Source organism: Zonotrichia leucophrys, chromosome 11, assembly GCF_028769735.1.
Source record: "Zonotrichia leucophrys gambelii isolate GWCS_2022_RI chromosome 11, RI_Zleu_2.0, whole genome shotgun sequence".
Lineage (NCBI taxonomy): Eukaryota > Metazoa > Chordata > Aves > Passeriformes > Passerellidae > Zonotrichia > Zonotrichia leucophrys.
Window position 1 is genome coordinate 8,046,938 of NC_088181.1, and position 24,808 is coordinate 8,071,745.

At 44.7% G+C, this 24,808-nt stretch overlaps 1 protein-coding gene across 1 annotated transcript; it reads right to left on the reverse strand.

Moving 5' to 3' along the window:
* Nucleotides 1–1,731: 1,731 nt before the first annotated feature.
* Nucleotides 1,732–24,601, reverse strand: RFWD3 (ring finger and WD repeat domain 3). Its single transcript, XM_064723442.1, has 13 exons — nucleotides 24,570–24,601; nucleotides 22,021–22,402; nucleotides 20,360–20,610; nucleotides 18,561–18,658; nucleotides 18,275–18,472; nucleotides 15,969–16,060; nucleotides 13,680–13,794; nucleotides 8,858–9,086; nucleotides 7,516–7,666; nucleotides 5,161–5,337; nucleotides 4,356–4,570; nucleotides 3,861–4,078; nucleotides 1,732–3,236 (listed from the first exon to the last, which is right to left on the reverse strand). The coding sequence occupies exons 2-13, from the start codon at nucleotides 22,398–22,400 to the stop codon at nucleotides 3,093–3,095; spliced, it is 2,268 nt and encodes a 755-aa protein (XP_064579512.1). The 5' UTR covers nucleotides 22,401–22,402; nucleotides 24,570–24,601; the 3' UTR covers nucleotides 1,732–3,092.
* Between the last annotated feature and the right edge of the window lie 207 nt (nucleotides 24,602–24,808).

Consider the following 24,808-nt stretch of genomic DNA (forward strand, 5'->3'; position numbering starts at 1 on the left):
GTGCCAGGGTTTATTGCAATTTGGTTTGGGACACAAAGTAGCTGCTTTTTCACCCTCCAGGAAGCAGCGGGCACAGCCAGAGCAGGGCACAGCACTGGCCCATCCTGCCTGGTGTGCACACACACACACACACACACACACACACACACACACACCAAGCTGTGCTCATTTGATTTGTCAAAATCTTACCAGAGTCCCTTCAAAAGCTAAAGCACCAGGGTAGGTGCTACAGCAGCATGTGGAGGCTTGGAGCTGGCTGCTTCCTCACCCGATGGATCACCACAGTCCAACACCAGCCCATCCCTGTTGGAGGGAGATGTGGAGCCCAGCTCCAAAAGCATGGCTGTCCAACTCCAGCCTCCTTTTCCCCACCAGCCACCCCCCAACACACCTCCACAGGGAGCAGCAGGGGCTGGATTGCTGCCAACCAAGCAGCCCCCACAGCCAGCTCTGGCCAGCACTGTCCCTCAGGCCTGCTTTCACAGGAACTAAAATTTAAAAAGGTACTGCCCTGAAATAGCCTGGAGAAAAATATTAAAAAATGCCCATACACAGCTAAGAGCAAAACAACATCTGCAGGAGCCACAGCACTGCCTGGCTGTACCTATCACCTCACACCAGATTTACTACAGGAATTGCCAAGGGGCCACCCTGCACCACGATAACAAAATCTTCCCAGAGACAGAGGCAGAAATAGCCACACAGTGGCTTTGTGCCTGAAACACCAGCAAAACAGCTCAGCCTCTCATGACAGCTGCCCTGCACAATGCAGACACTGATTTCTTTCATCCTTCCATCCCAAATCTGCACCTTTGACTCCAGACAGAGATGAGCAAATATTTAATTAACACACTTGACCTCTTATCAGCACTCAGTGCTGATGGCTTTCTGCACACCAGTTAGGTGTGCTTTCCTGCAAACCTGGGAGTAGGACAGTTTTACAAGGTTTCCTCACATTGAACATTTTCTGACACACTAGGTTTGAAAACTGAGGATGTGAAAGTGTCATCTTCCAATATTTTATTAGCATTTAAGTTTGTATCTCTTAGTCCTGCATGGTGATATAAAGTAGAAAACAAGTGTTAGAAATATAAAAAAACACAGGACTACCTAGAAAATCAAAACATTTTTCATTCTTTTTCCTGTGTATGTTAAAACTTTCTAGATTTCTTGTGGTAAGATGGGGTTGGAGTTGACTGAACCGAAATGATGCCTCAGAATAGCTGAGAACAAGAAGCTCATTGTACTAATATGGCAGAGAGCATCCTGCTCCTTCTGGTTTAGCTGTTACCAGAGACCTTCTCACAATATCATTCTACCAACCCTTAGTTCCTGATCATTGTTAAAATGCCAAAAATTCTCATATCTGTGAGTCGTTTTCATTTAAAAGACGTTCCCTGTGTGTAGCCTGACCTTGCTCAACCCTTTTCTTTTCCCTCACCTGGCTGGATCAGGATGGTTCAGTGAGGACTCAGTCACTAAATACCTTCATTATTTCAGCCTGAAGCTCAGTGTGACCTGGAAATAATACAAAGCAACAGAAAACTCACCTGCATAAGGGAACCCTTGGTAATGTTCATAAGACATCCAGTGAATGTCAGAGACCTATTTTCAAAGTACAGCAGCACCAGTTATATTTGATAATAATAAACACTTTATTTTTACAGTATAAAAATATAGGAACAAAATTCTATACAGAAAAATATAAAGTTAAGTTTAGATCTTCTCAGTCCTTTTTAAGACAAACAGGATCACATCATGCAAGCCCCAGCCTTCAGCAAATAAAATTATCCTGGCAGCTGAAGTGGTGGCACACTCAATCTGAATGGGACAGCTGCTGCTCACCACATCCAGAGGCAGAGGTGTGCCAAGGGACAACCTTCCAGCACAGGGAATTTGTCCTGCAGCTTCCAATATCCTTGCAAGTTTGACTTTGTTACATATAAAATGGAACTGAAGTCCCCCTCCATGATCTGACCTGGAGATGAGTATTTACAGTAAGGTGCTAAGAGAGCACCTGCCCACACATCCCCAGCTGTGATCCCACCCCACAGGTCACATTTACAGACCAGTAGCTGCAGCACACTCAGACAAACACCAGTTGTGGAGCTGGAAACTGTCACTGAAGGAAGACAAAAGGTCAGTAAAAACAAGCTGATGAAATCCCTGAGCTTCCACTGGTTCCTCAAAACAGAAAAAATCCAGCCCCCCTACCCCCAAACAACAGAAGCAGCCAGCATTCTTTTCCAATGTACTGGCTGTTTCACTACATTCCTGGCTTTAAGAAAGAACACTGTGGACTGCAGCAGCCAACAGTACAAGAACCATCTCCCTCTTCTTTACCTGTACTTCTCCAGTACTATTTTCATTTTCCACAACCAAATTCTCCAAGTTTGCTTGCAGGTAAAGCAGAAAAGAGAGAAGGGAAAGAAGGCAGAGAATTAAGGAATTACAGTGCAAATTATATGCTCATGGATAAAAAAAACACAAAGGAAAAAAGGTTATCTGTAGATTTTTTAAGCCTGTTCTCTCCATGGCCCCAAAACAGGATCCATCCTTGCTAGGGAATAACTGCCAACTGACCCTAGACCTTCCACAGAACACTGGGAGTGTGCTCCCCATGGCAGTGAACTTGCTTTCACACCGTGTATCAGCAATGCCACAAGATGCCTTTTCACCACCCAGCAATCACAGCAAGCTTCCACAAGAAAGTGCAGTGAGAGTCTCAGGTCTTCAAGCTCCTCTTATTTTATTCATTTGTAGCAGAGATTTGAAAGTCCCTGTGCTGCATCCACAGTGGAAAAAAAAGTGCAAGAACACACTGGAGACACTCCAGGAACTATTGCTGTGCTGAGGCAGCTTGTGGAGTTTGACTAAAAAAAATGACAAAAGAAGAAATAAGGGCAGGCCTAAAGAGGAATACAGAAGAAGAAAGGAATTGCTCTGGGCACCAGCACATCCCAGTTCCTCCCCACTGCCAGAAAGGTGCTGTAATGGATCCTGTCTCCTGTGAGCAGCAAGTGCAGGACTGAACACTTGTGTAGGGTTATCAGCAGCATATTTGAACAGTCTGTGGCAAGTGTAAGGACAGCTCACTGCCATTTATAGATATTCACTGACTTCTCTGTCAGAGTAGCCAAGAGGTGCCTTTGGTTCACTTCCAAGGGGCAGATATCCAGCACAGGCAGGTCAGCTGGCAGCTTCTGCAGCAAGGAACCACTTCCAGCATCCCAGAGCTGTGGGAGGGACAGACAAGGTCAAGGACTGCAGGACTCTCCCCTCCTACCCAGAACAGACCTTCCTCTCTCCAGAAAAGATTTCCTCAATTTACTCATAGAACCCTTTCTCTACTTCCACACCTCACTTGGTCTTTAACAGACTTGCAGCACAATGCCACCCTGACCACCCTCTGTGACCTCACTCATGAACTCTCACATAGCCTGTTGTCCATCTTCTGCATTTGGGCTGCTTTTTCATACAAAAGGCAACCTTGTCCTCTTCCCATCATCCCTAAAAAGCCTGAATGCTTCTCCTGCAGTGCTTACCACACTAACTACCCCACTGAGTCTGCTACACCACTCACAGGGCCCTGTTGTGCCACTGTGCCCAACCCCATTCCCCTGGGGGACAACAGGGGCTCACTGCCTACATGGCCTTTGATGGATGGGGACCACAGGCTTTGCCTAAGACTGGAGGTCCCACCCTACCAGGAATCTGCCTCAGCAGTACAACAGACCAGCCAGCACAGGGTAATGTGCATGACAATTCCCACCAAATCACACTGATGCTGTGACTGATAAGGCTTCTCTCCTAAGAATTGCAATAAACCCCTACACCACACTGAAAGGAGCAAGACATACCAGAGCAGAATTGGATGCCTCATCACCAGCACACACAAAGACACTGCCATCATCCTCTGGGCTCTGAAAAATGGCATTTTTGGTCAGCAACTTGCAAGTGGGACCAGCACTGAAAGTCTGAACCGGGTTGGAAGAACACACCACATCTTCTGAGCCCTCTGTCAGTGGGGTGCAAGTCAGTTCCATCATCACACAACGCATACATGGGTTATTTTTACCTGTGGAATAGAAATAAAAAGGTAACTTTTGAGAAATATACTCACAGATAGGCTTTATCTGTAGGAATACAAGCAGCACCAGCCTGCAGCTGCCCCCTTTTGCTCATCCCCAGCTTTTCCCAACGTGCAGATGCTCATGGCTCTAGTAAGAGCAGGTGCTGTGTTTCTGCTGTGCCCACAGCACCAAGGCTGCTGCTGAGCTCAGGCCAGAGCAGTGAGGAGCAGGGAGGAGCAGGGAGGAGCAGGGCTCAGAGGCTGCAGACACCCCAGTACTCACCAGGCCTGTATGTGGCCAGGCAGTGCCGTGTGTTGATCTCTGTCTGGAGGTCGATGCAGCCCCCGGGCTCCAGGGCCAGGTGGTGAGGCCGGTAGGAGTTGCCAGCTCTCTGCTCCCAAAAGCAGGCTCCTTCCAAGGTCCCAGCCAACAGCCCACCATAAGGCAGCGAGGCTGAGGCCATCCTGGGCAGGTAGGACAGTGACACCATGGGGCACCTGGAAGGGTCATTGGCAAGAGTCAGAGCTGTCAGCTGCAGCTCTGCTGGTGCCCTGCTCGCTGCTGCAGAGCTCCAGCTCTCCAAATGCATGGCAAAGAAAGGGCCTAAGCAGGCTGGGAGATGGTCCTTCAAGCAAGGAGTGCCAATGGATGTGTCAATATAAATTAAATCCAGCCTAACTTCTGAGCATTATCAGATGAGATGAGTGCAAACCAACGTTTGATTCCCAGAGTATAAAGAACAGAAGCATCAGTTTCACATCTCTTTGTAATTTGTCCTTTCAAAATTAAATACTAAACCCAGCTCCAAAACCAATTCAGCTCCTCTGTTTATACTGCACCAGTGGGTCTATTTCTGACCCTTGCATGCCTTAAAAGGAGCACAAGTGCTTGGCACCTGCATAAGTCATATATAAACACCATACAACCTTATGAGAGACTTCTCACATTTGTACTAAATGTGAATTTTCGAACAAGACATTCACATAATACAATTTAAACCATTGTGATTGTTGTGTGATTTATGGAAGAAGCTGTGTTTAACTTGATGTTTATCAGTTGAGAGGAATGATAAATCTTTCTGCCATACCTTGACTTCTGAGGGACCAGTTCTTGGACATGAGAGTTTGTGTCTCTCAGATCATAAATCATGATAGAGCCATTGACCAATCCAGCATAGACATAATTTGTATCATCAAGGCACCAGCAGCAGCTCCAGACAGGACGGCCAGTATTGTATGTCTGCACCACAGTGTTTGTTGCCAAGCTGCAGAAGAAAAGCAAATGATGGCCAGTTGCACAAGTATCTACTGATGAGAAAACTGCATAATTAAAATAAGCCAATCTAGCTTTTTAAAGTCTTCAGACAAAAGCATCTCTCTTTAGACTGAATTCTCAATTGACTCCTCCTTTACTCCAGACATGAATCTAAAAACCCAAACAGAATAATCCCTTGGATATTGTCAAGTGATTTATAATTCTTCCAGGCCAATGCTTCTTTTTCCAGTTTGATCTTTGGAGACTGGGAGAGGAAATCTCACAGCAGGGTCTCAGCTGCCTTACTGGCAAGAGAAAGCTAAGTTACTTTTCTGGAAACAATTAGGAGAAGCAATGCTGGTGTAGTCCCGTAATACCACATATTCCTGAGATCACAGGGCTCATCTCTTCAGATTACATCTCTCATTAATTATTTCCTCTCTTTTTACACAAGAGGAAGAGTATTTATGCCTCAAAAGAATACAATTTAAGCAAGAGTGAGACAGTGAGTGGCTAAGGACAGTTGAAAGTACATTTAAAGTATTAATTATTCCTTCTACAAATCAAGTTTCTAAAGAAGAAGAGAGTCCACAGAGGGGCACAACCCAGAACAGCAGATGAAGCTGGTATCAGATCAGGATGTATTTGCAAAGGGCAGCATTGTCAACATGCATTTGCACACTGAGAACAGCACAGAAGACTGCACATATCAAAGTAACTCCGGATATCCTTTGTAACACATGTGCTTCTCCCTGGGGAAGGTGATTATGCTCAGCACTCCAGAGAAACAAGCAATTGCTCCCAGGTAAGTGTAAGGGGAACAACTACAAAGATCTAACTGAGGAAACAGGGAGTTTGATACCAGAACAGTGACTGGGTCAAAACAACAAGATGAAAAAAAAACCTAAAACCAAACAAACTCCCAGTGCTATTTCAAACAACTGCAAGCCAGAGCAGGAGACATAAAAGCATCTTGAATAACTCTTTTGGGGAGGATGACTATGAGATTAGTAACTAGAGAAGAAAGATTGCCAAAGAAGGACCATTCTTTCAGAGGGAGACTGAAAAAAGTATGAAGATGCTGCTGAAGGCAACACCTAACTCCAGGACGTTCTGGGATCAAGCACAAAAGCAAGAACATCACATGCAGCCAACCAGGCAGTGAGAGGCAGATATAGAAGTGTCTGGCTCCTTGTTGCAGTGCCTGCTAACTCTTCAGATTAAACCATAAAAAGAATTATCAGCCCAGTTAGAAATCTGACACCTTGCTTGACTAGAGCATCAGACACAGTTTTGTTTACTTCTAACTAATCTAGCACACATTTCAACATGGTTACAGGAAAAAAAAACAACATTCTGTACATTTCTGTTGCAGGATTAAATTCTGTTCATTGCTTCACTTGTGTGAAAGAATTGAGACTAATTAGTCAAAAAACCAGACACTTATCCTGACTAACCCAATAGTGACAGACAGATTGCACAGCGATGTTAATATAACTCAATAAGAATCAATCAGCCTATAAAGTTTTGAAGCACTGTAAGATTAAGACTGAAGAGCAGCAGAGCAGCAAGAAAACACACTCATAAACTGTAAATTCTAACAGGACTGGACACATTTTTCTCTCAGTCTCTGCATAATTAGTCTCCAACCTGCTGCATTAAGTCTCTGCTAGCTCTAGAGAGCCTCTAACACATGCTCAACAATGCTGTTTATGCATTTCATATCCCAGATGAATTCCATGATCTACAAGAAGTTTAAAATCAGTAAAGTCAACATCAGTGCAGGAAAGGAGAAGCCCAGCCTAACCACCCCTTATTTTTGCTTTATGCTGTACAAGTTCTCACATTTCACATTTCCCTGCAGTAAGAAAGCCAAGTGGACAGTAAATGTCATGTCTATATAGTATGTTATTTATTCTCCATACAGTTGGCTGGCCTGTGCTGAATACTTGCTTTCCATGGAAAAAAATCAGAGAGAAGTAGCTCCATGACACCTCCACCTTCAAGATGCAAAAGCATCAGTAAGTCCTCCCCTCTGTTAGTTCCCACATGCAGGAAGAATATGCAGACCTGATCTCGTCTTTGCAGCATCTTTCAGAAAGCAGAACAGCAAATGCTGCAAGACAGAGCAAAATCCAACCCAACCTCCTGGGCACAGCCAAACCGTGCAGGGACAGGCAGGGCTCACCTGGTGAGTTTGAGAGTGTTGTCCAGGGCAGCAGAGAGCAGCAAACCATCGGCTCGAGTGCCGAAAGCCAGGCCCCGGATCTGTTTGCTGTGGATGGGGATGTACTGGCTGCTCTTCAGGTTGGCCAAGCTCATCATCTTCACACCACAACCTGCCACAAGAAGGGTAAAGCAGATCATTGAGAAGCAGCATATGCACAGAACTGGCTATTCTATGCCAGAACTACAAAGTTTGTATTGAAGCCTGTGGTGGGATGAACGTGTAAGTTATTTGCTCTTCTGGGTAAGAACTGCCACAAATCATTGTTTAATTCAGATGGTAACAAAGCTAAATCCTTAAGGATCCCAGTCAGCAAGGGCAAATTCAGGACCAGTGCTACAATTCTTGTTACAAGGCCTGCTGCTCTTTAGCCAGCTTCTTCAAAGACACTCTTGCACAGATAAGACCACAAAGAGCAGGATTACATGGCTATTTAAGAGAACAAGCATCACAGCAAAGAATGGGTACAGGTGAACTTAACCTGTGTGCTACAAGAGTCACCACAAAGCCTCCATTCAGAGATTCAGTCCTGGCTACAAATGCCAGAAAAATGAGACCAGTTAAATGCAGAAAAGCACTTTGTTATGCCTAGATAAGGCACATTAACCTCAAACCCATTAACCAAATAGAGTAACCCTCATCAGTCAGAAAGCATTTGGCAAATAAGCGCTCTCAGACTCCTAATGCCACATGCATTGCACTGAAACAGCCACTGGCACTGGTCCAGATGTCAGGGCACAGGCCCCTGGACATAACAGTGAGACAAAATCAGGGCTGCCCATGACTTCTTGGCTTCCTATTTCCTCATTAGGGAACAGCATTCAGGCATTCAGATTAAAAGGAGTTTGCTTTTGGTTGGGTTTTTTTGTTGGTTTTTTTTTGGTTTTTTTTAAGAGTACTGACAAATTAGCTGCATGTGCATCAATCCACCTACACTTTGGGAAGCAGTGTTTCTCACTTAATCACTGGAAGCTTCTCTGCAGGCCCCACTGCTGGCTCCTTCTCCTTTCAGAAGGTCCACCTTTGCAAGGATTACAGGACACATCTTTTACCTTCCTGTGGATGTGGCATTCCAGCAGGAAAGCTGCAGACCCTCTGCTAGGACTCAGTCCCAGGGAAACAAGCTCCTTGGCTAGGCAGAGGCTATCAATGCAGGGGCCAGATGAAGTATGGGGAGTCTTACAAGTATTCTCAGTCTACAAGACACATGCAAAGACCAAGCAGAAAAGCAGGGCACGGGGACAAAGCAGAAATGACATTAACTTGTACTTCTGAACCTCCAAATGTTGGCTTGCTCAATTACCAGGAATAAAAGTAGACTGTGGAGAAGGCTGTGACACCACGAGACAGGCCAGTGAGTCACAGTATGCCATCACTCTGCAGTTGCCAGCCTGGGACACCAAGAACACCTTTTCCAAGTGGTATTTGCGTGGGCTTTGGCTGGAGGGGAGGCTGCCTGCCAGGCAGGGCCGGGAGCTGCCGGGCTGCTGAGAAGTGCTCATGTTGTACTGGGCCACCAGAGCCTTCAGCTCCTGCAAAGAAAGGACCCAAAGAGCTTTAATGCATCACCAGCAGTGTCACCTTCTGCTTCAGGTGCTTCAACTGTACTTGTTCTCAGATAAAAAAGGGAAATATAGTCTCATTTCTATGCTATTCCTGAAGTACTATATTTCTAAGTTCATGGCCTATGACAGTGAGCAACAGAAGCATTCAAATGCTGTGTAAATACTGGCAAAATATATTCAAAGTCTGTTATTGTATATATTACACCCTGTGAAAGAGAGGACTCTTGGGCAACACATAAAAGCCAGTAACAACTATTACCAGATCAATGCTGTTTAGAAGGGAATGAACTGCCAAGTATTATGAGCCCCTAAACCACAGGAGAAAGTCAATTAAAAACATTTTCCACAATTTCCAGAATACCCCATAAAAAATAAAAGCCCAAGATTCAACACAAAGGGCGTTGCAGGAAACAAGTCAGTCTATTTAATGACAATGACCCTGTTCTTGTAAACCCTGTGCAGCAAATTCCAGGAACAACACAACTCTCAAGAGCTCCAGCTCTGTCTTCTGCCACCTCCTCCCTTCTTTTCCTCCACCTCAACTGAATGAATCCTCAAGAATATCCAGCAAAGGCATGGCCAAGAACAGCTTCTGTGAAGAACAAGGTATTCCTTGAATTCTTTTTTCTGCTGAGATCATCAGGGGTGAGGTGGGAATCAAGGTGGCATCAGCATATTGTGAGTCACCTAGAAGTGCCCCTTGCCAAAATGTATTTTGACCATCATGTAATCCAAGGTCAAAACCAGACAACAGAGAATCTCAGGGATATTTAAGAGGGATGGCAAACCGAAGGAAAATTGCTACCTGCTTTCTGTTGTCTGAGCAATGCAGGTTCTGCTTCAAACACTGTGTAATCTTTAAACAATTAAGGGTCACAAGAATGCTATTATGAATATATCAGTAATTGCAAGTCAGCCTCAATAGTGAACCAGCCACCACCACTTAACCTGCATTGAAGCAAAGGCAGCAATTTTCAAAAAGGCAAGGTCAAAGTTCAAATTCTACATTAATAGTTATCAAGACCTATAACTTTTGGAAGCTGCTCAAGAGGAGAGCAGTTCTGATACTTTACAGAGGTCTGATCTCTTTGGCATCAAGCACATTGCAAATGTTCCAAGAGAATACAAAAATGTAAGGGAAAAAAAAAGGAAGCTGGAGACTCCTGATCATCCTATTAGAGCAAGAAAAGACAAAACAACCTGGGCAAGAAGAAGGGGTGTGAGGGTTGTCAGGATGCTTATGATGAAAGCTGTAGCTTCAGGCTTAGAGTAAGCAAACAGTCAAAACATAGGTAACTTAGAACAAAGTAACTTTTAATCAAAAATTTAATAAACTCAGTATTTCTAAAAGGTGAGGGGGGGAGACCACAACCACTGGGGATCAGAAGAGATTAAAATGATCTGTTGCTCTGAGGACCTTACAAAAATCTCCTTGTCACCTGCACTCAACATTCAACTTTCACACAAGTTATTAAAAAGGAAACCAGGCAATTAAAATCACAAGGATTATTAGTACAATGTTTACATTTAAACACGATGGACAAACCCAGCAGAACCAGGAAGTCTTACTGGAGGCACATTAGCAAGGTGATTAAAAATGTTCTGCTGCAGACAAATTCCACTAATTGTGCTCAAAAGAACATTCTGTTCATTATGTAAAAGCCCATACTTCCCTTTAAGATGCTTTGCAGAGTTTTCCTGATGCCTGGTGTCAACTAATGGCCTTGAGAGCAGGCTCCTCTCTCTGCACATGCTATGACTGTCTCTAGATTTCAGCTCACCTTTGCAGTGATGACTGAACACAGTCACACCAGGGGGAAAGAATGGGCTATAGAGCAAAAGTCTTCCTCAGGAGCATACAGGAGGAGAAGCAGAAGAGCACAATGAATAGGAAAGGAAAACCAGCAGCTACAATAAATTCAGAACAGTTTGAGTGATTAGGTTACAGCCCCAATGGCTGATATGAAGCTTTCAAGACAAAGGCAGGTATCAATGACTGTCCCTCTGTTTCCCACAGAGCTCTCAGAGAAGCCACAGCTGGCACTGCCCAGCCCCAGCCCTGCCTTTAACAGAGAGCACAGCACAACCTCAAGCTGTGCTGCAGCACTGGGGACATTCCACCTTCCACCTTGGGGTTTGGGTTCAAACTCAGTCTAAAGGATGTGGAGCATTTCTAACTGGTTTCACTATAAACAACAGCAATGAAACACCAGCTTCCACTTCCCCAGGCATCAGTTGGAGGTAACCACAGATGACAAAGATGAACAATTTTTATTCAATAAAACAATTTGCCTATTTTTTTTTTCCTAGAGATATTGAATACATGAATTTTTATTGATATTTTGCCATTCATTTTTTTTGAATGCTCTGAAAATTCTATTTTAAAAAACCATTTCCATTACATCAAGAAACATAAATTGATCTCTGCAAGGGTCACAATTATATCTGATTTTTTCTCCACAGCAACATGCAGTCTCCTGTAATTTCCCTGCCAGTCCTCCTTTTCCTGCTCCATACCCAAACAGAGCTACTGCTTCCCATGTGCAAAAATCAGATCTCCTACCCCAGCTGATCAGTGATATTAATACTAGAAGGCAGAGAGAGCTTATTTATCATTAGCTACTTTTACTGAAAATGGTGGCAGATTCAGGAGGAGTACTGCAGTAGCTCACATTTAATTCCCAAATTCTTTCTGCTCCCAAAGGAATAACATTAGGTAAAAGTAAGGTGTCAGCAGCATTGGGTCCAAAACACAAGCCTGAATCTCTGTGTGGTGGGCAGGACACAGCTCAGCACAGTCCCCACTCCTGAGGGCTTCCTTCCAGAGCTCTCCTCATCTTCAAGTTCATTTCCTCATGTATTTTCATATAGCTAAAGACTTAAAAACCAGCAATTTCCTAGTCTCAATAACATTACATACTTCAGTAACAAAGTACAATGAACAAGACTCTTAATGGGTAAGAGCACAGAAAAATGCATACAAACCTAAAAAAAGATCATAGCTAGAGCCATGACTGCTGCTGGGCACAGCTCAAGTGCATTAGCAACAAAAACCCTGAGCAGCCCAACCCTACACTGCAATCACCCAAGCAGGGCTGGGCTAGAAACTCCCAGTCTAAATACTTCTGTGCAAGTAGTTACTTTATTCTATGACTTCTCAGAAAACAAGGAGCTCATTAGGCATCTGCTCAAAATGCAATCAAACAAGTTAAAGACTTTTGTGGAGTTCCTGGTGACTTTTTTGCTCCCCAGTATATTGTTTACTTCCAGTTTATTCACAGTATAAACAAGCACCTTAAAATTGCTTCCAGCATTTGCATTAACCAGTACAGTACAATGATGAATGCAGTAATAAATACTGAAACAGAACTTAAAGAACACAGGGTACTTAATCTTTATAACATGTGACTTCAATTCAGTTAGACTGGATACTCCATCATTTAAGACCAAATGAATTGCAGGAAAACATTATGGACCTGCAATATTATCTTATTTGCATTTTTTTAAGCCAAAGTTAGAAGTGGACTAGTTTTTTATTAGTGATGATGAGCATCTGGCTTCATGCAGCAATGTAGAGAATTTATAAAGCCTTTTCTTATGTCACACAGGAAGACTTCAGCAAAGAGGATGTTGTTTAATGTACAGATATGAATAGCCAAGGCTATAAAAAAAATTCCAGGAATAAAGAAAAGCCTAAAAATAAGCAGGCTGCTAGAAAGTGAGAGGATATCATCTGCCTCATTCAACAACAGGCAATGAAACAGACTCTTGGAAAACCTAGCACTGGTGGAATACATCAGCTAATTCACAGTTTGAAGCACTGGTAGAGTCCATAACTTATAGGAATCCTGAAAAAGCAGCTAGGATAGGTTACAAAATATCTCAGTGTTGCATAAGCCAGAAGGAAGCAGTCATTCAACAACCCATAATTTACAGTCAGAAATGTGTGCCCTAAGAGGTGCCTCTCAGCAGCTGCTCAGGCCATGTACAGCCTCCCCTGTTTGACAGCCCAGGTCCCAGGGCACCAGAAGGTGTTACACTGAAATGTTGACTAACCTTCAAAAAACCCCAAAGCCCTAGGGTATTTTTGTTTTCTTTTGATTTTGCAAGTAGCCATGCCTCTTCACAAACTGCTTCTCAAAGACTCTTGACTAACTAGTGGTAACAGATTGCACTGCAGGTTTACTACTGAGATTTCCAAAGCTTATTTTGATGCAACTACACAAAAGACAAGGAGACTAAGTCTGGTTCTTTATTACCATGCCTCCCCAGGCACCACAAAACCTGAGGGGAAACCTGCAACATCAGCAGCCAAACAACTCTAGCGCTGTGCTGCAAGTTCAATTAAGTCTTAAAAGCACAAGAAAAAGTCAGAGTTTTTCTAGCACACATGAATATTCCAGCCCAGGATGTCTTTACCAGCTTGGGATGATTCACCAATTGAGTTTACTAAATCTTGATGATTACTAGAACTGGAATCCTGTCTTCTCACCTCTAAGGGAAGATGGAAAAGGCAGGCTGGAGAGGAAGAAATTCTGTGTATTTGTATTTGAGACTCACCTGAACCTGCTTGCGGAGTTTGCTGCACTCATCTGTGAGCACCTGGAGCTGCAGACGGCTCTGGGCAGATTCCAGCTCCGCCTGCCTCCGCAGCATTTGCTCCTTTTCTAAAGAGCTGCAGGAAGGAGAGGAAAGCAATCCTTAGGCCTGGGCATTATCTTGGATACTTTTCTGGGCTGTCAGCTCCTGCCCTCTGACTTCATCCCACCATAAGTCCGGTTCAGGCAAATCCACAGTCACAGAAACCCTGGTACTGCACTAACCCAACACATTCACCTTGAGATATTCAGTTATGCAATTCTTCTGAATGACTCACTCCAAGTATTGTTCCAACAGCCTTTCTCCTCATCCTCTCCAAAAGAACTAGTTTACCAGAGGAGAGTGAAAGAGAAATCAATTTTCTTTCCCCTACAGAAACACTTAAGCAAATCCTATACCATTATGTCCATGTAATACACTGTGTCAGTAACACAGCACATCACAGCATAACTACATAACAACAAGATCTTCAAGCTTGTCTCTACTATCAGTACCTAATCTTGTATTTTAGGAAAATATATCTGTACCAGAAAAAATTATACAGATAAATTCTCTGTGAATGCCCATAAAGAAGAGCCACTTACTACCTCATCCTGAGCCCAAAAGTGCATGCACACCATTTAGCAGCAGCATTTTGGTTAGGTTACTTGAATTTATTTCTCTTTCATACAGGCTTACATGAAGGCATAGCTAAAGTGGGGAAAGACACACCAACACTCCTTAAAATTAGCTGTACACTTGGTTCATGTTGCCCACTGTATTCTGTACATCAAAAGCTGCAATATTCCAGTTATTTCTGTCATTCATGTGCAGAGAGCTCAAGCTTGCCTAAGCATTTTGCAAATGCACAGACCTAGCCTTGCATGTTCCAAAGCACAGAATTCTGTCATTTCCTTAGAGGTTCCAAAGCATAGAATTCTGTCATTTCCTTACAGCTTTTTCATATGATTTTTTTTCCCCTGCAGAAGAAACAGGTGAAATGCCTATTTAACAATCACAAACACATTTTTTATGTCAGTACCCAAAGCCTGAAGGCTGGTGGGTTTTTTGAATGTGACAAACAAACCCCATGATCTTATAGCTAATTTAGGACTACGTGCAAACAAGACTAATGCATGCACACACACATCTCTGCTCCACTCTGGCTGTGTGCCAGAAGGCAGCCACTGCCAGCAGCTCCATGGACCCACTGACAGTCACTGCTCCCTGCTTTACAACAACAGGAGGCAGAGAAGGGGCAGGGCATGTGGGGAATGGCTGCAGTGAGGTTCTGAGACACAAACAGAAGTAAGGCAACTTCCCCTTCATGAGAGATAACAAGATTTACACACCCAACTGTCTTCCCTGCTTTTGAAAAAAATAATACATATCATTTATTTTTCTGTGTTAATGCAGTGAAAGAAGCATCACCTTTCTAAAGGTACACGTCAAACACCATCAGGCTGTGGCAATCTGGAGAGAAGAGAGATCCTTCCCTTCCTGACTGTTACTCCTCAGTAATTTCTGATCTATAATTACCAGGATAGTGAGGTTTCTGTTGAAAGACTGCCTTGAAAGAACAGTGGCATAGTTATAGTCAAGTGAAGAAACCCCAATTAAATTCTATTCAACACAAGACTCAGAAGAACTCAGGTATCTGCAGCATTTTCATTTCAGAATAGTATCTGTGACAGCATCTTACTGAAAAGAAATGAGTCCCCATTTTCATACCTGCTTTTCCCCTTTTCAATACAAAGTCTACATTTAAGTTGGAAAGGGAAGTGGGAGTCATAGTAATGCTTGCTGACCTTTTGCAAGTAAAGCTACATGAAGAGTTTGACAAAGCAAGATGGAAAGTGATTCATATGAGGTATTACTCTGTTTAATGCATACAGAAAAGGTGGCAGAAAAGGTCAGCTATTCACCCTCCCTGCATTCCTAACCATGCCTCGCTTTTCCCATCTAATGATGAATTAGCAATATACAGCTTTTTGGCATCAACTTTGCATGTCCTCCCATGATAACAATTCAGGATATAGCACAAGACACCTTTTGCTGTTTCAGGGTCACAAAATGCAAACTCAAGAATTCTGTTCCAAAAGACAATTAAGACGTGCAACGCAGCAACGCCTTGGCTCTTTAAGGTAGCTACACTCCTGATACACCCCAAGGGAAAACACAAATTGTTTCAGACCATGCAGGAAATGAAAGCATGGAGCAGCAGGAGGGGGCAGCTGTCAGTGCAGGTACCTTCAGGTGCAGACTCCGTACCTTCTCATGCGCTCCTGCTCGCTGGTGTCCAGCGCCTTCAGCGTGCGCGCGTACAGCACCACGATGTCGGAGCGCTTGGCCTTCTTGTTGCACTGAAATCAAACACCAGCTCAGGTCATCTACAGGAATTTAACTATCCAAACTATGCATCCCTATGAGTCCCCAGGTATGGTTTTATTTAGCTCTGAAAGGAGGGGCTTTCTGCTGGAAAACAATGCCTCAAACACGAGTATGTTTGCAAGGTGCTCCCTCATACAGACACCAAAGCTCTAAAGTTGCATATCCTGCTGCACTTTAATAATCCATCCCCTTGCCTCCCACTAAATGCATTTTGCTCATGAACCAGCAATGCAGCATGGTCAGGTAAGTTCCAGGGACAAAAAAATCTCAAATCAGACAAAGAAGTGAAAACAAGAAGATCTAGAACAAAATACCAGCCCAACCTCAGGTCTGAAAACATCAAGACTTGATGCTTGGCCAACAGACAAGGATTTAGGAACCCCTGAGCTTATTCCCAACTCTTATTTCTGTACTATATTCCTTTAACCACATTGTACAGGCCCAAATCCATAAAAGTGTTCCAGTGTTGCATGAAACACTGACATCTCACTGACTTCAGTGACACACAGGGAGTCAGATATGTCAATAATTTTGTGCATTAGCTGCAATCATTTAGTACATTATATTCACCTTAAAAAGAAAGCAAGTTAGAACTTGCAGACACCATTATTTCTTCATAATTTCCTCAATCATTCTTCATAATTTTGCAAAATAAGTTTGTTTTGCAAATATTCTTTGTTGATAAGAAAAGAGGCAGGTGAATACTCAGATGGAGTAACCTCAGCTAAACATTAAATTTCTGTGTATGCCTCAAATGCAGACCTGTCTATTACTTAGCAGCACAAAGTTATCACAAGAAAGTGTCTCAGAGTAGAAAACTTCCCTCCCTTTGTAAAAACTGCAGTAAATGGCCAAGACAGTTTTCCTGGCAGCCAGCAGCTGCCACTGGCAGGATCAGGAATGCTGCAATTTCACAGCAACTCACACTCAAGTCACTTAGTACACAGACCATGCACAGCAGTTCTGGGCTGTTCAACCAGAGAATGCACAGCTGCAAAGGAGGGGGACTGAAAATGAAGGAAAGATGATTTAACTTCAAGGTTCTCTCCAGAGCAAGTTCTCCCAGGAACTTTTTAGTCTTTGTATCATTGGAAGAGAAAGAGGGAGCAAGCAACCCTTGAGATGTTAGTGTTTGAGAAGAAAGCAGTCACAAAATTCCAAAGAGTAAATATGCCAGGCAGGTCTCAGAATTCTGTCTGGGCCTGAACTGGGGGAGGAAAAGCTTACACAGAATTGACAGAGGTAAGAAAAATCAACTTTGGGCCTTTGCTACGTCAACAGGGATTCTTTAGGTTTAGTCACAGCACACGTCAACAGGAAGTTTCTTGTTGAGAGGAGGGAATCCTGCAAAGTCAAGTAGGAATACAGAAGCTCTCAAAATGACAAAGCCAAAGGAACCATGGGTTTCCAGCCACTGACTCAGAAAGTGCCAGAACTGAATCCTATTTACAAGGTACTCATTGACCTATTTTTTGTCAACATTCCTTCATGGAAAAAAGGAGTAAGGAATGGAAATACATCACATAGAAGTGTAACTTCATCGAAGAAGATCAGTATTAACCATGGAAAGAAACCCTTCAAAAGCTGATTTACCATTTGCAAAGAGATATTAGAAGTGTAACCTGGTTCTCAGAGTTTGCTCTCTGGCAGCTTCCTCAACAAACTGATCCTCTTAAAGGCTGCAAAAGCAGACGCAGCTCAAAACAGAAGATTAATCAACTGAAATCTGAATTAGATGATCTTTAGGGTCCTTTCCAATCCTAACCATTCTGTGGTTCCAAAACAGTTCTCAGACACATTTCCTGTTCAATAACACAGTCATTATGCTTAGTTAATTGTGTCTAGGAATCCATCTGCCATTTCCATTCCAGGTGGTTCTCTCCAGGACCAGACTGGGGCATTCTGAGACCATTTCCAACTTTAGCACTTGAACTCTCAAATCTTCACATCTGCTACTCACAAATGCTCTACTTCAGGGAGAAGATCCAAGTCATAACCCATCCTTTAAAGTACTGCTAGTTGTTACTGTCCTAATAACATCAAAGTAACGATGGGGTTTGTTACTTCTGACAGCAGCTTCAGGCAGCAGCCAGCTGTGACCCTCACAGTGACCACATCTGAGGCACAAGTTAGGCACACATAGTAAGTGCTTTAAGTGCTTTCCAGTGCACATAACAGCCATGTACCTGAGGGCACTTCCCTGCCTGTCCCTTGAGCCACCTCTCAATGCAGGTGTAGCCAAAGAGGTGCCCACAGCGCAGCGCAGACAGACGGTGCTCCCCAGCATTGGTCCACTGCTCAAAGCAGATGGCACAGGTATCTCCTTCCTCCTCATCCAGAGGTGCAACAGGAACTGATGCCTCCAGTTTCTTTAGTGGAGTTGTCTAGGATTAAAAATACAACACAACTGTTTCAGGAAATGCAGCATTTATCATGTATAATCTGTCTCCAAAAGCATTTAGTTCACCTTACTTGTTTTTGCTGGACTTCAGGTTCATCTTCATGACTTTCATGTACTGCAGAAGCTTGAGACAAAGTTTGAGGTGGCTCTGCTTGGACCTGACCGGAAACTAAAGAAAGCATTGCTTAAATAACCTGATTAATAATGGGGTGAAAAGGAGTTTTCCTGCTTTGATCTGAAATCATCAGGGCACAGGTTAAGTAGTGACACAGCACAGGTTACTTACAAAGCTTCAGATCAGTGCCCTGCACACATTCTGTGTGTAAGGCCTTCTATATATGAACAGCAGTGCTGAAAAAATTTATGTTTTCTTTTATGAAAAGCAACAGAATTTCAGTGAAAAAGGAGAGGTCTTTCCAGGACAGCAATTGTTATCAGAATTTTCTGACCTGCACAAAACAAACAGACCTGGTCTATAATTAGGCTGATGTAAGATTATATTCCTGCATCATTATGCCCTGAGAAAGACAGACACCAATATCAGAAGCTGCTTTGCCAAGGGACCTAAGCATGCATATTTCATGTGCCAAGAAAGCATTTCCCGTATGCTGCCTGTCCATCCACTCTGACTTCAGCACTTTTCCAGCTGGTAATTGTCTGAACTACCAAATCTGCTGCTATTCTCCCCATGTTTTTGTGGTGGGCCTCTGTCAGCCCATCTGTTGAGGCATGGGCACACTGAATTGCTGTGTGGAGATCACCACCACTAGCACAGTAAAAAAAGGAGCAGAAATCACTGCCTCCCCTCTAGCTCCTGACAAAACAAGAGTCATTAATCACATGTAGTAATCAAAGCAGATATTCTCCATCCAGTGAAAGCATTACCTAACCCTGGCTAATGTCAATAAAGTTTTCAGCCTCTGTGATTCTGGGCTGTAAGAGGAGCCACTGGCTTATATAAGCAAAAGGGAATTCCAGAAAATCCAGCAGAGCATATGTTCACACAATAATATACAGCACTCAACAGCTTGAGCTCCTGTCATGTGCAAAACTTGCCCAGAGCAAGCAGAATGGATCTGTTCAAAAGATACCCCATAGATGTACCCTTTTAAAAAAGGTAATGAGGTGGGCTGGCCAATCAAAACCAAAACTGAGGGCAGAGAGTCAATCATAAGGACATTCCTTAGAGACTGAAGTAAAAAGATATCCCTGTTCTTGTATTCTCTGGGCATCAATAACCTTGACTAGCAAGTTAACTATTTGTCACTCTTATATAAACTGTGCATGTTAATCACAAAAAATGTCACTGAAGTGTGTGTCAGCCTGTGAACACGAGTTTAGATAATAAATTGTGAGACAGAAAGAAATGAGGAAAGAAAAACCTCCATCTCCTCAGCTAAGTGTCACACAGGAATGAAAAATCAACTGAAGCAGACTGAAATGTCAGATAATTAAAACATACTGAATCAGATCCTTCTCTGAAAGGACCATCATCTTGCTGATGTCCAAGCTGTGACCTGATGTCTTCAACAGCACTCCTTAATAATACAAGGGAGTGGAAGCATGGCAAGCAATAACCTCTAAATTTAAGTTACAAATAATCCTGGAAACTTTCAGAATAAATAACAGTCTGCAAACACAAAAAGATTGTATTTAACATTATGGTAGCAATCACCCATTGCTGCTGCTGCTGCTCTCAGGAGCTGCTTGCCAGGAAGCCGTGTGGCAGCAGCCTGCTCCTGTCAGCTGTGGGCACAAAATCTCTGAGCACCGTCTGTTGAGAGGCTCGAGAGGATTTCCCTGCTGAGTTTTCAAACAGCAAGAGAAGTGTCTGAAATCAGGCTCTACACAGCTCCAATACAGCACAAACCTCCTGAGCTCGCTGCTGGAGGAGTCTCCTGGGCTGATGGTAACAGTGGTGCTGCTGCCTCCTCCACTGCTTCCTCCTCTTCCTCCTCCTCCTCCTCCTCAGTGCTGCTGTCAGAGTCACTCACTTCTATTGTCTCGGCTGGGTGCTGTGCCTGGGCGTCCCTCACAATACGGGGGAACTCTGGGTGTGGAACTGCTCCTGCAGGTGGCTCTTGGGTCCTACTGAGTTGAAAGTAATGGTCCAATGCTGCCCTGAGTCCAGAAATGCAAGAAACAAAAGCCACAGTCATTTCAGGTAAGCTAAAGGCTCACCATGTTTCCCCATGAATGCTTGCAGGAAAGTTCCCAGGCTTTGACTGCAGCAGGAAAGTGTCACTGTTATCAAGTCAGGCCTTCTCTGCTAGGGGGGCAACCACATAGGATAGACCACATTGTGAACAGTCTGCAGGATCAGCAACAGTCCACATTGCTCAGTTCAAAGAAAATCTTCTCATTACAACAATGATATTGCCTTCTTTTGGGGGAGAAGGGGATGGTGGGGCTGGAGAGAAGAAAACAGAGAATATCATTCACTAATAAGCCTAAGGAAACTCCTAATCTGTCTCTCCAGCCCTAACTCAGCCCTGGTTCCTGGAGGAACTGGTACTGGGAAATTCAACTTGGGTCAGAGCCTCATTCCACTGACTACTTTCTGCTTAGTCTTTCTACTTTCTCTCTGCTTTTCTACTGGAACTTCATCCCTAGATAGAAACATCCTCCCCTCTCCCCTCATCAGCTCAGCTATCCTCTCAATTATCCTTCAGATTCAAAGGAGTTTCTCAGGTTGCCTTCCAGCCCTCACAACTACAGTGACCTTCACAGGCAATCTGAGGGCAAACAAGAAAGTTGTGTTTAATCAACTAGAAGGAGAGGAGCTTTTGGTCTTGCTGAATTTAAAAGCAATGCTTCAGTTAATTATAATTTCACCCCTGACATGTACAAAAGATAGAATGATGAGAGAAAAACAAATAAAAAAGAAATTCAGACTTCTTTGTGGCTGCAGAGCATCCCCACTCATCCCCCTTTATCTCATCCAAATGGTATTAAATAAAGAGGGGTTTTTATTTTGTCTGAAAGAAAAAAAAAAACAAAAAACAAAAACCAAAACTGAACCAAACCAACAACAACAAAGTCCTGCAGAAAAATATCAGTTTGTATGTTTGTGAAAGTCTCTGCAGCAACTGTCACCAGCAAATATAATCAGGCAGAACCCAAATCAAAGGTGAAATGCAAACCAGAGCACAAGCTCACTGAGCTAAATGCTGGCTGGAACTGCTGAGGATCAGTACTGCTGCAGGAATCACGGACAGGAATCTGGCTGTGCAGAGGGAACAGCAGCAGCACAAGCTCTGCAAGCAAAATTCAAAATGTAGAAGGGCTCAGATGTCAACATCACCCCTGCCAACATATGAAACAGGGGGGTTCACTTAACAAGGGCAAAAAACCTGCCAGAAGAGATCAAAAGTCGCTGTGCTATTACTGAATTTAAGAGGTGAGGTACCCTGGCTTTGGCCCTAGCCACAGACCTGTGCTGGGCTCTGTGAGCCAGGAAGCAAGGAAGTTTTGAACTGATGCTGGACTTGACCAGAGGGCAGCTCAGACCCAATTTCATTTCTGCCTTACCTGGCACCGATTGTCCTCTGGGAGCCGCCGAGTCTCGGCTGCCGGCGAGCTCTCCTGGCCGGGGGGCGCTGTGTGAGCTGCGGCACAGGCGGGGGCTGGGGCTGCTCCAAGGGCCCCTGCAGCCTCTGCTGCCCACCGGGGGCCAGGGCAGGGCCCGTCTGCAGCTCCGGCTCTGCAGCTGCTTCCCCGGCACCAGCGCCGGCTGAGACCACAGCACCGTGGGCAGGGAGGGCTGCGGGGCTCCCTCCTCCCTCCCCGAGCACAGCGGTGTGGGACGAGAGCGCTGCGTGACCAGGGGGCTCCGGGGCAAGCGCCGGCAGGGTCCCCACCGAGTAACCGGCCACTGGGTGGAGATCCACTTCCATCTCCTCTTGAGCCATTTCTGCAAGGAGTTGAACAAAACTCGTATTTACTTACAAGTGTACTCTACTGATGGTAGCAAGAACCAGGTACAGCACTCAGTGGCTAAAAATGCTTTTAGAATTCAGAGTCAAGAGAAAATTTGTCCTTTGCAGCAGAGCTAAATCACAAGTCAATACTCATATGTGAGCTGGGAGCACCCTCCCAGAGTCCTGGGCTCAAAGTCTTTGGCTCGACAGCACCTTGCACCAAAGGCACATTGCAAAATCAACCTAAATAAGCATGCAAAGTTAATGTTTTCTTGCTGCCATCATTTACTTGCCAAGTAAATTCACGTGGATCTTGAAGAACAGTTGGAAACATCTGAGACTGTCCCAGGTGAGCAGCACCCACAGACACAGCCAGGAACAAGCTCTGTGACACAGTCCTTTGCTGCACTGCTCTCTTGACTGACATCCAAGTTTCTCCAGATAAAATTGCCTTATTGTAACAGAGCACTGTGACCCTCACCCACAGTTACTGAACAGCCCTCCAGGTATTTACCAACACCAGGCAAACCCAGAAAGGGCCTGACAGCAGAGCACATGACTGAGACATTACTGGTACCAAGTTATCTGCAGCATCAGCATTTGTGGATCCAAATTCAGCCCAAAACTGGATAAACATGAAATCTGCAGTAAAACTGCAAATATACTAAGGGTGGTTGCCCTTCTACATCTTTGGCATATGGATTTCAGGTTACCTCCAGAATAGGAGTATTACCTTAGGGTTTGAAGAAAAACAGAGTGCATTTTGTGCATTATTAATTCTCATGCTGCTGTCAGCCACCAAATTAAGAGCACTTTGGTCATGCTGCTCTTACAACACAAAAAAATTCAAGATTATCTCATTAATTGAATGAACAGATTCATCAAAAACTCAAAAGTCCTTTATTGGAAGAGGTGTGTGGATTAAATACGGCAAGCTGCTGGAAATCATTCACATTCTCCAAAAAGTACTTAAGCAACCCTAAACTTGAAAAGCCTTGGGAATTGCAGACTTTAGCACTATTCAGAAGCCCAAAGCACAAACACCAGTTTTACCAAGCTGGTAAAACTTACTCCGCTAGGGCTGCATAAAGAGAACAAATGCCGGTTGTGTACAAAAAGTAGCTAGAAAATGTATACAAGAATTAATAAAAGAGGTTGTGCTAAGACTCAATTATTTTTTGGGGTATTTTAAGAACTTCTATCTTATGAATTTCGTCATTCTTATCCTGATTATCAATTCAGCCTAAGCTAGGCCAAAATAGATGTTACCACCTCCCACCAGTACAGCTGCATGACCAAGATACAGCAAAATTCAACAATCAAGTACTGCATCTCTAGTACTATGTTCATGTTCATGATAGAATTGCCACCCAAAACCATAATAAACCCTTTATTTTCACCACATGGAATCATGATGTTAAGGGGTTAAAGATAGAGTCGCAGGCAGCCCTGCCAAGGGCAGGGACACCTCCCACCACCAGGCCTTATCCAGCCTGGCCTGGAGCACTTCCAGGGTTGGGACATCCACAACACCCCCAGGCAACAATGTTCCATTGCCTACATAGCCTGTGAGATTTATAAAAACGTTAATATTGGCATTTTCACGGTTAAATCTTGGAGTCTGGCCCAAAGGATTATCCAGTCAGGCCTTCCTCCAGCCAGGCAGCCCCGGGAAGGGAGGGTCCCCACAAGGGGCCTGCCTGTGCCCCTGTGCCCGTGCCCCAGTGAGGAGCCCCGGGCGCTGCCGAGCCCCGAGCCCGGCCGCAGCCCCAGGCTCCCACCCTGAGGGCTGAGGCAGCCGCTTCCCCTGGCGGAGGGCACCGGCCCCGCTCCGCACGCTCCCGCCGCACTGCTTTAACACCAAATTAACAAAATAAAACAAAACACGGCCCGAACGGAGCACCCGCTCCACGTGCGGGCATTCTCCGCCGTCCCTTTCACAGAGCTCGCGGATTTTAAAGACGAGCCCGTCACAAAAAGGGTACGGGAGAGGGATATCCCCCCTCCGGCAGCCGCATGCAGCCCGAGCGCTCGGGGGAAACGAGCCGTGCTGGGGAACTCGGCCGGGCCCCGGGAGATGGAGCTGTGCCGGGATCCCGGCCCGATCCCAGCCCAGAACCGCCCGCCCGACCCAGCCCGGCCCCGCCGCCCCCCACTCACCTCCACCGGGCCCAGCCGCCCGCTCGAGCGCCGCGCCGCCCCGCCCCCGCCGCCCTATTGGCTGGCTGCCACCCCCGCGCCTGCCGCCATTGGGCGAGTCGGAGCCTTTTCCGCTTTCTCATTGGCCGATTGCTCTGTCCGTCTATTCAACGGAACTGGGAGTGACAGGGCGAGAGGCAGGGCGGTACGGCGTGCTCTGATTGGTCAAAGGGCCACAGTGAAGGCCGGCTGATTGGGCA

Coding starts and splice junctions, on each gene's coding strand:
- RFWD3 (XM_064723442.1), bottom strand. CDS start 22,400: ATGGCTCAAGAGGAGATGGAAGTGGATCTCCACCCAGTGGCCGGTTAC. Junction 4,571..5,160: donor CTGGTCCCTCAGAAGTCAAG/GTATGGCAGAAA, acceptor TGACCCTTCCAG/GTGCCCCATGGTGTCACTGT. Junction 4,079..4,355: donor CCTGGCCACATACAGGCCTG/GTGAGTACTGGG, acceptor TCTATTCCACAG/GTAAAAATAACCCATGTATG.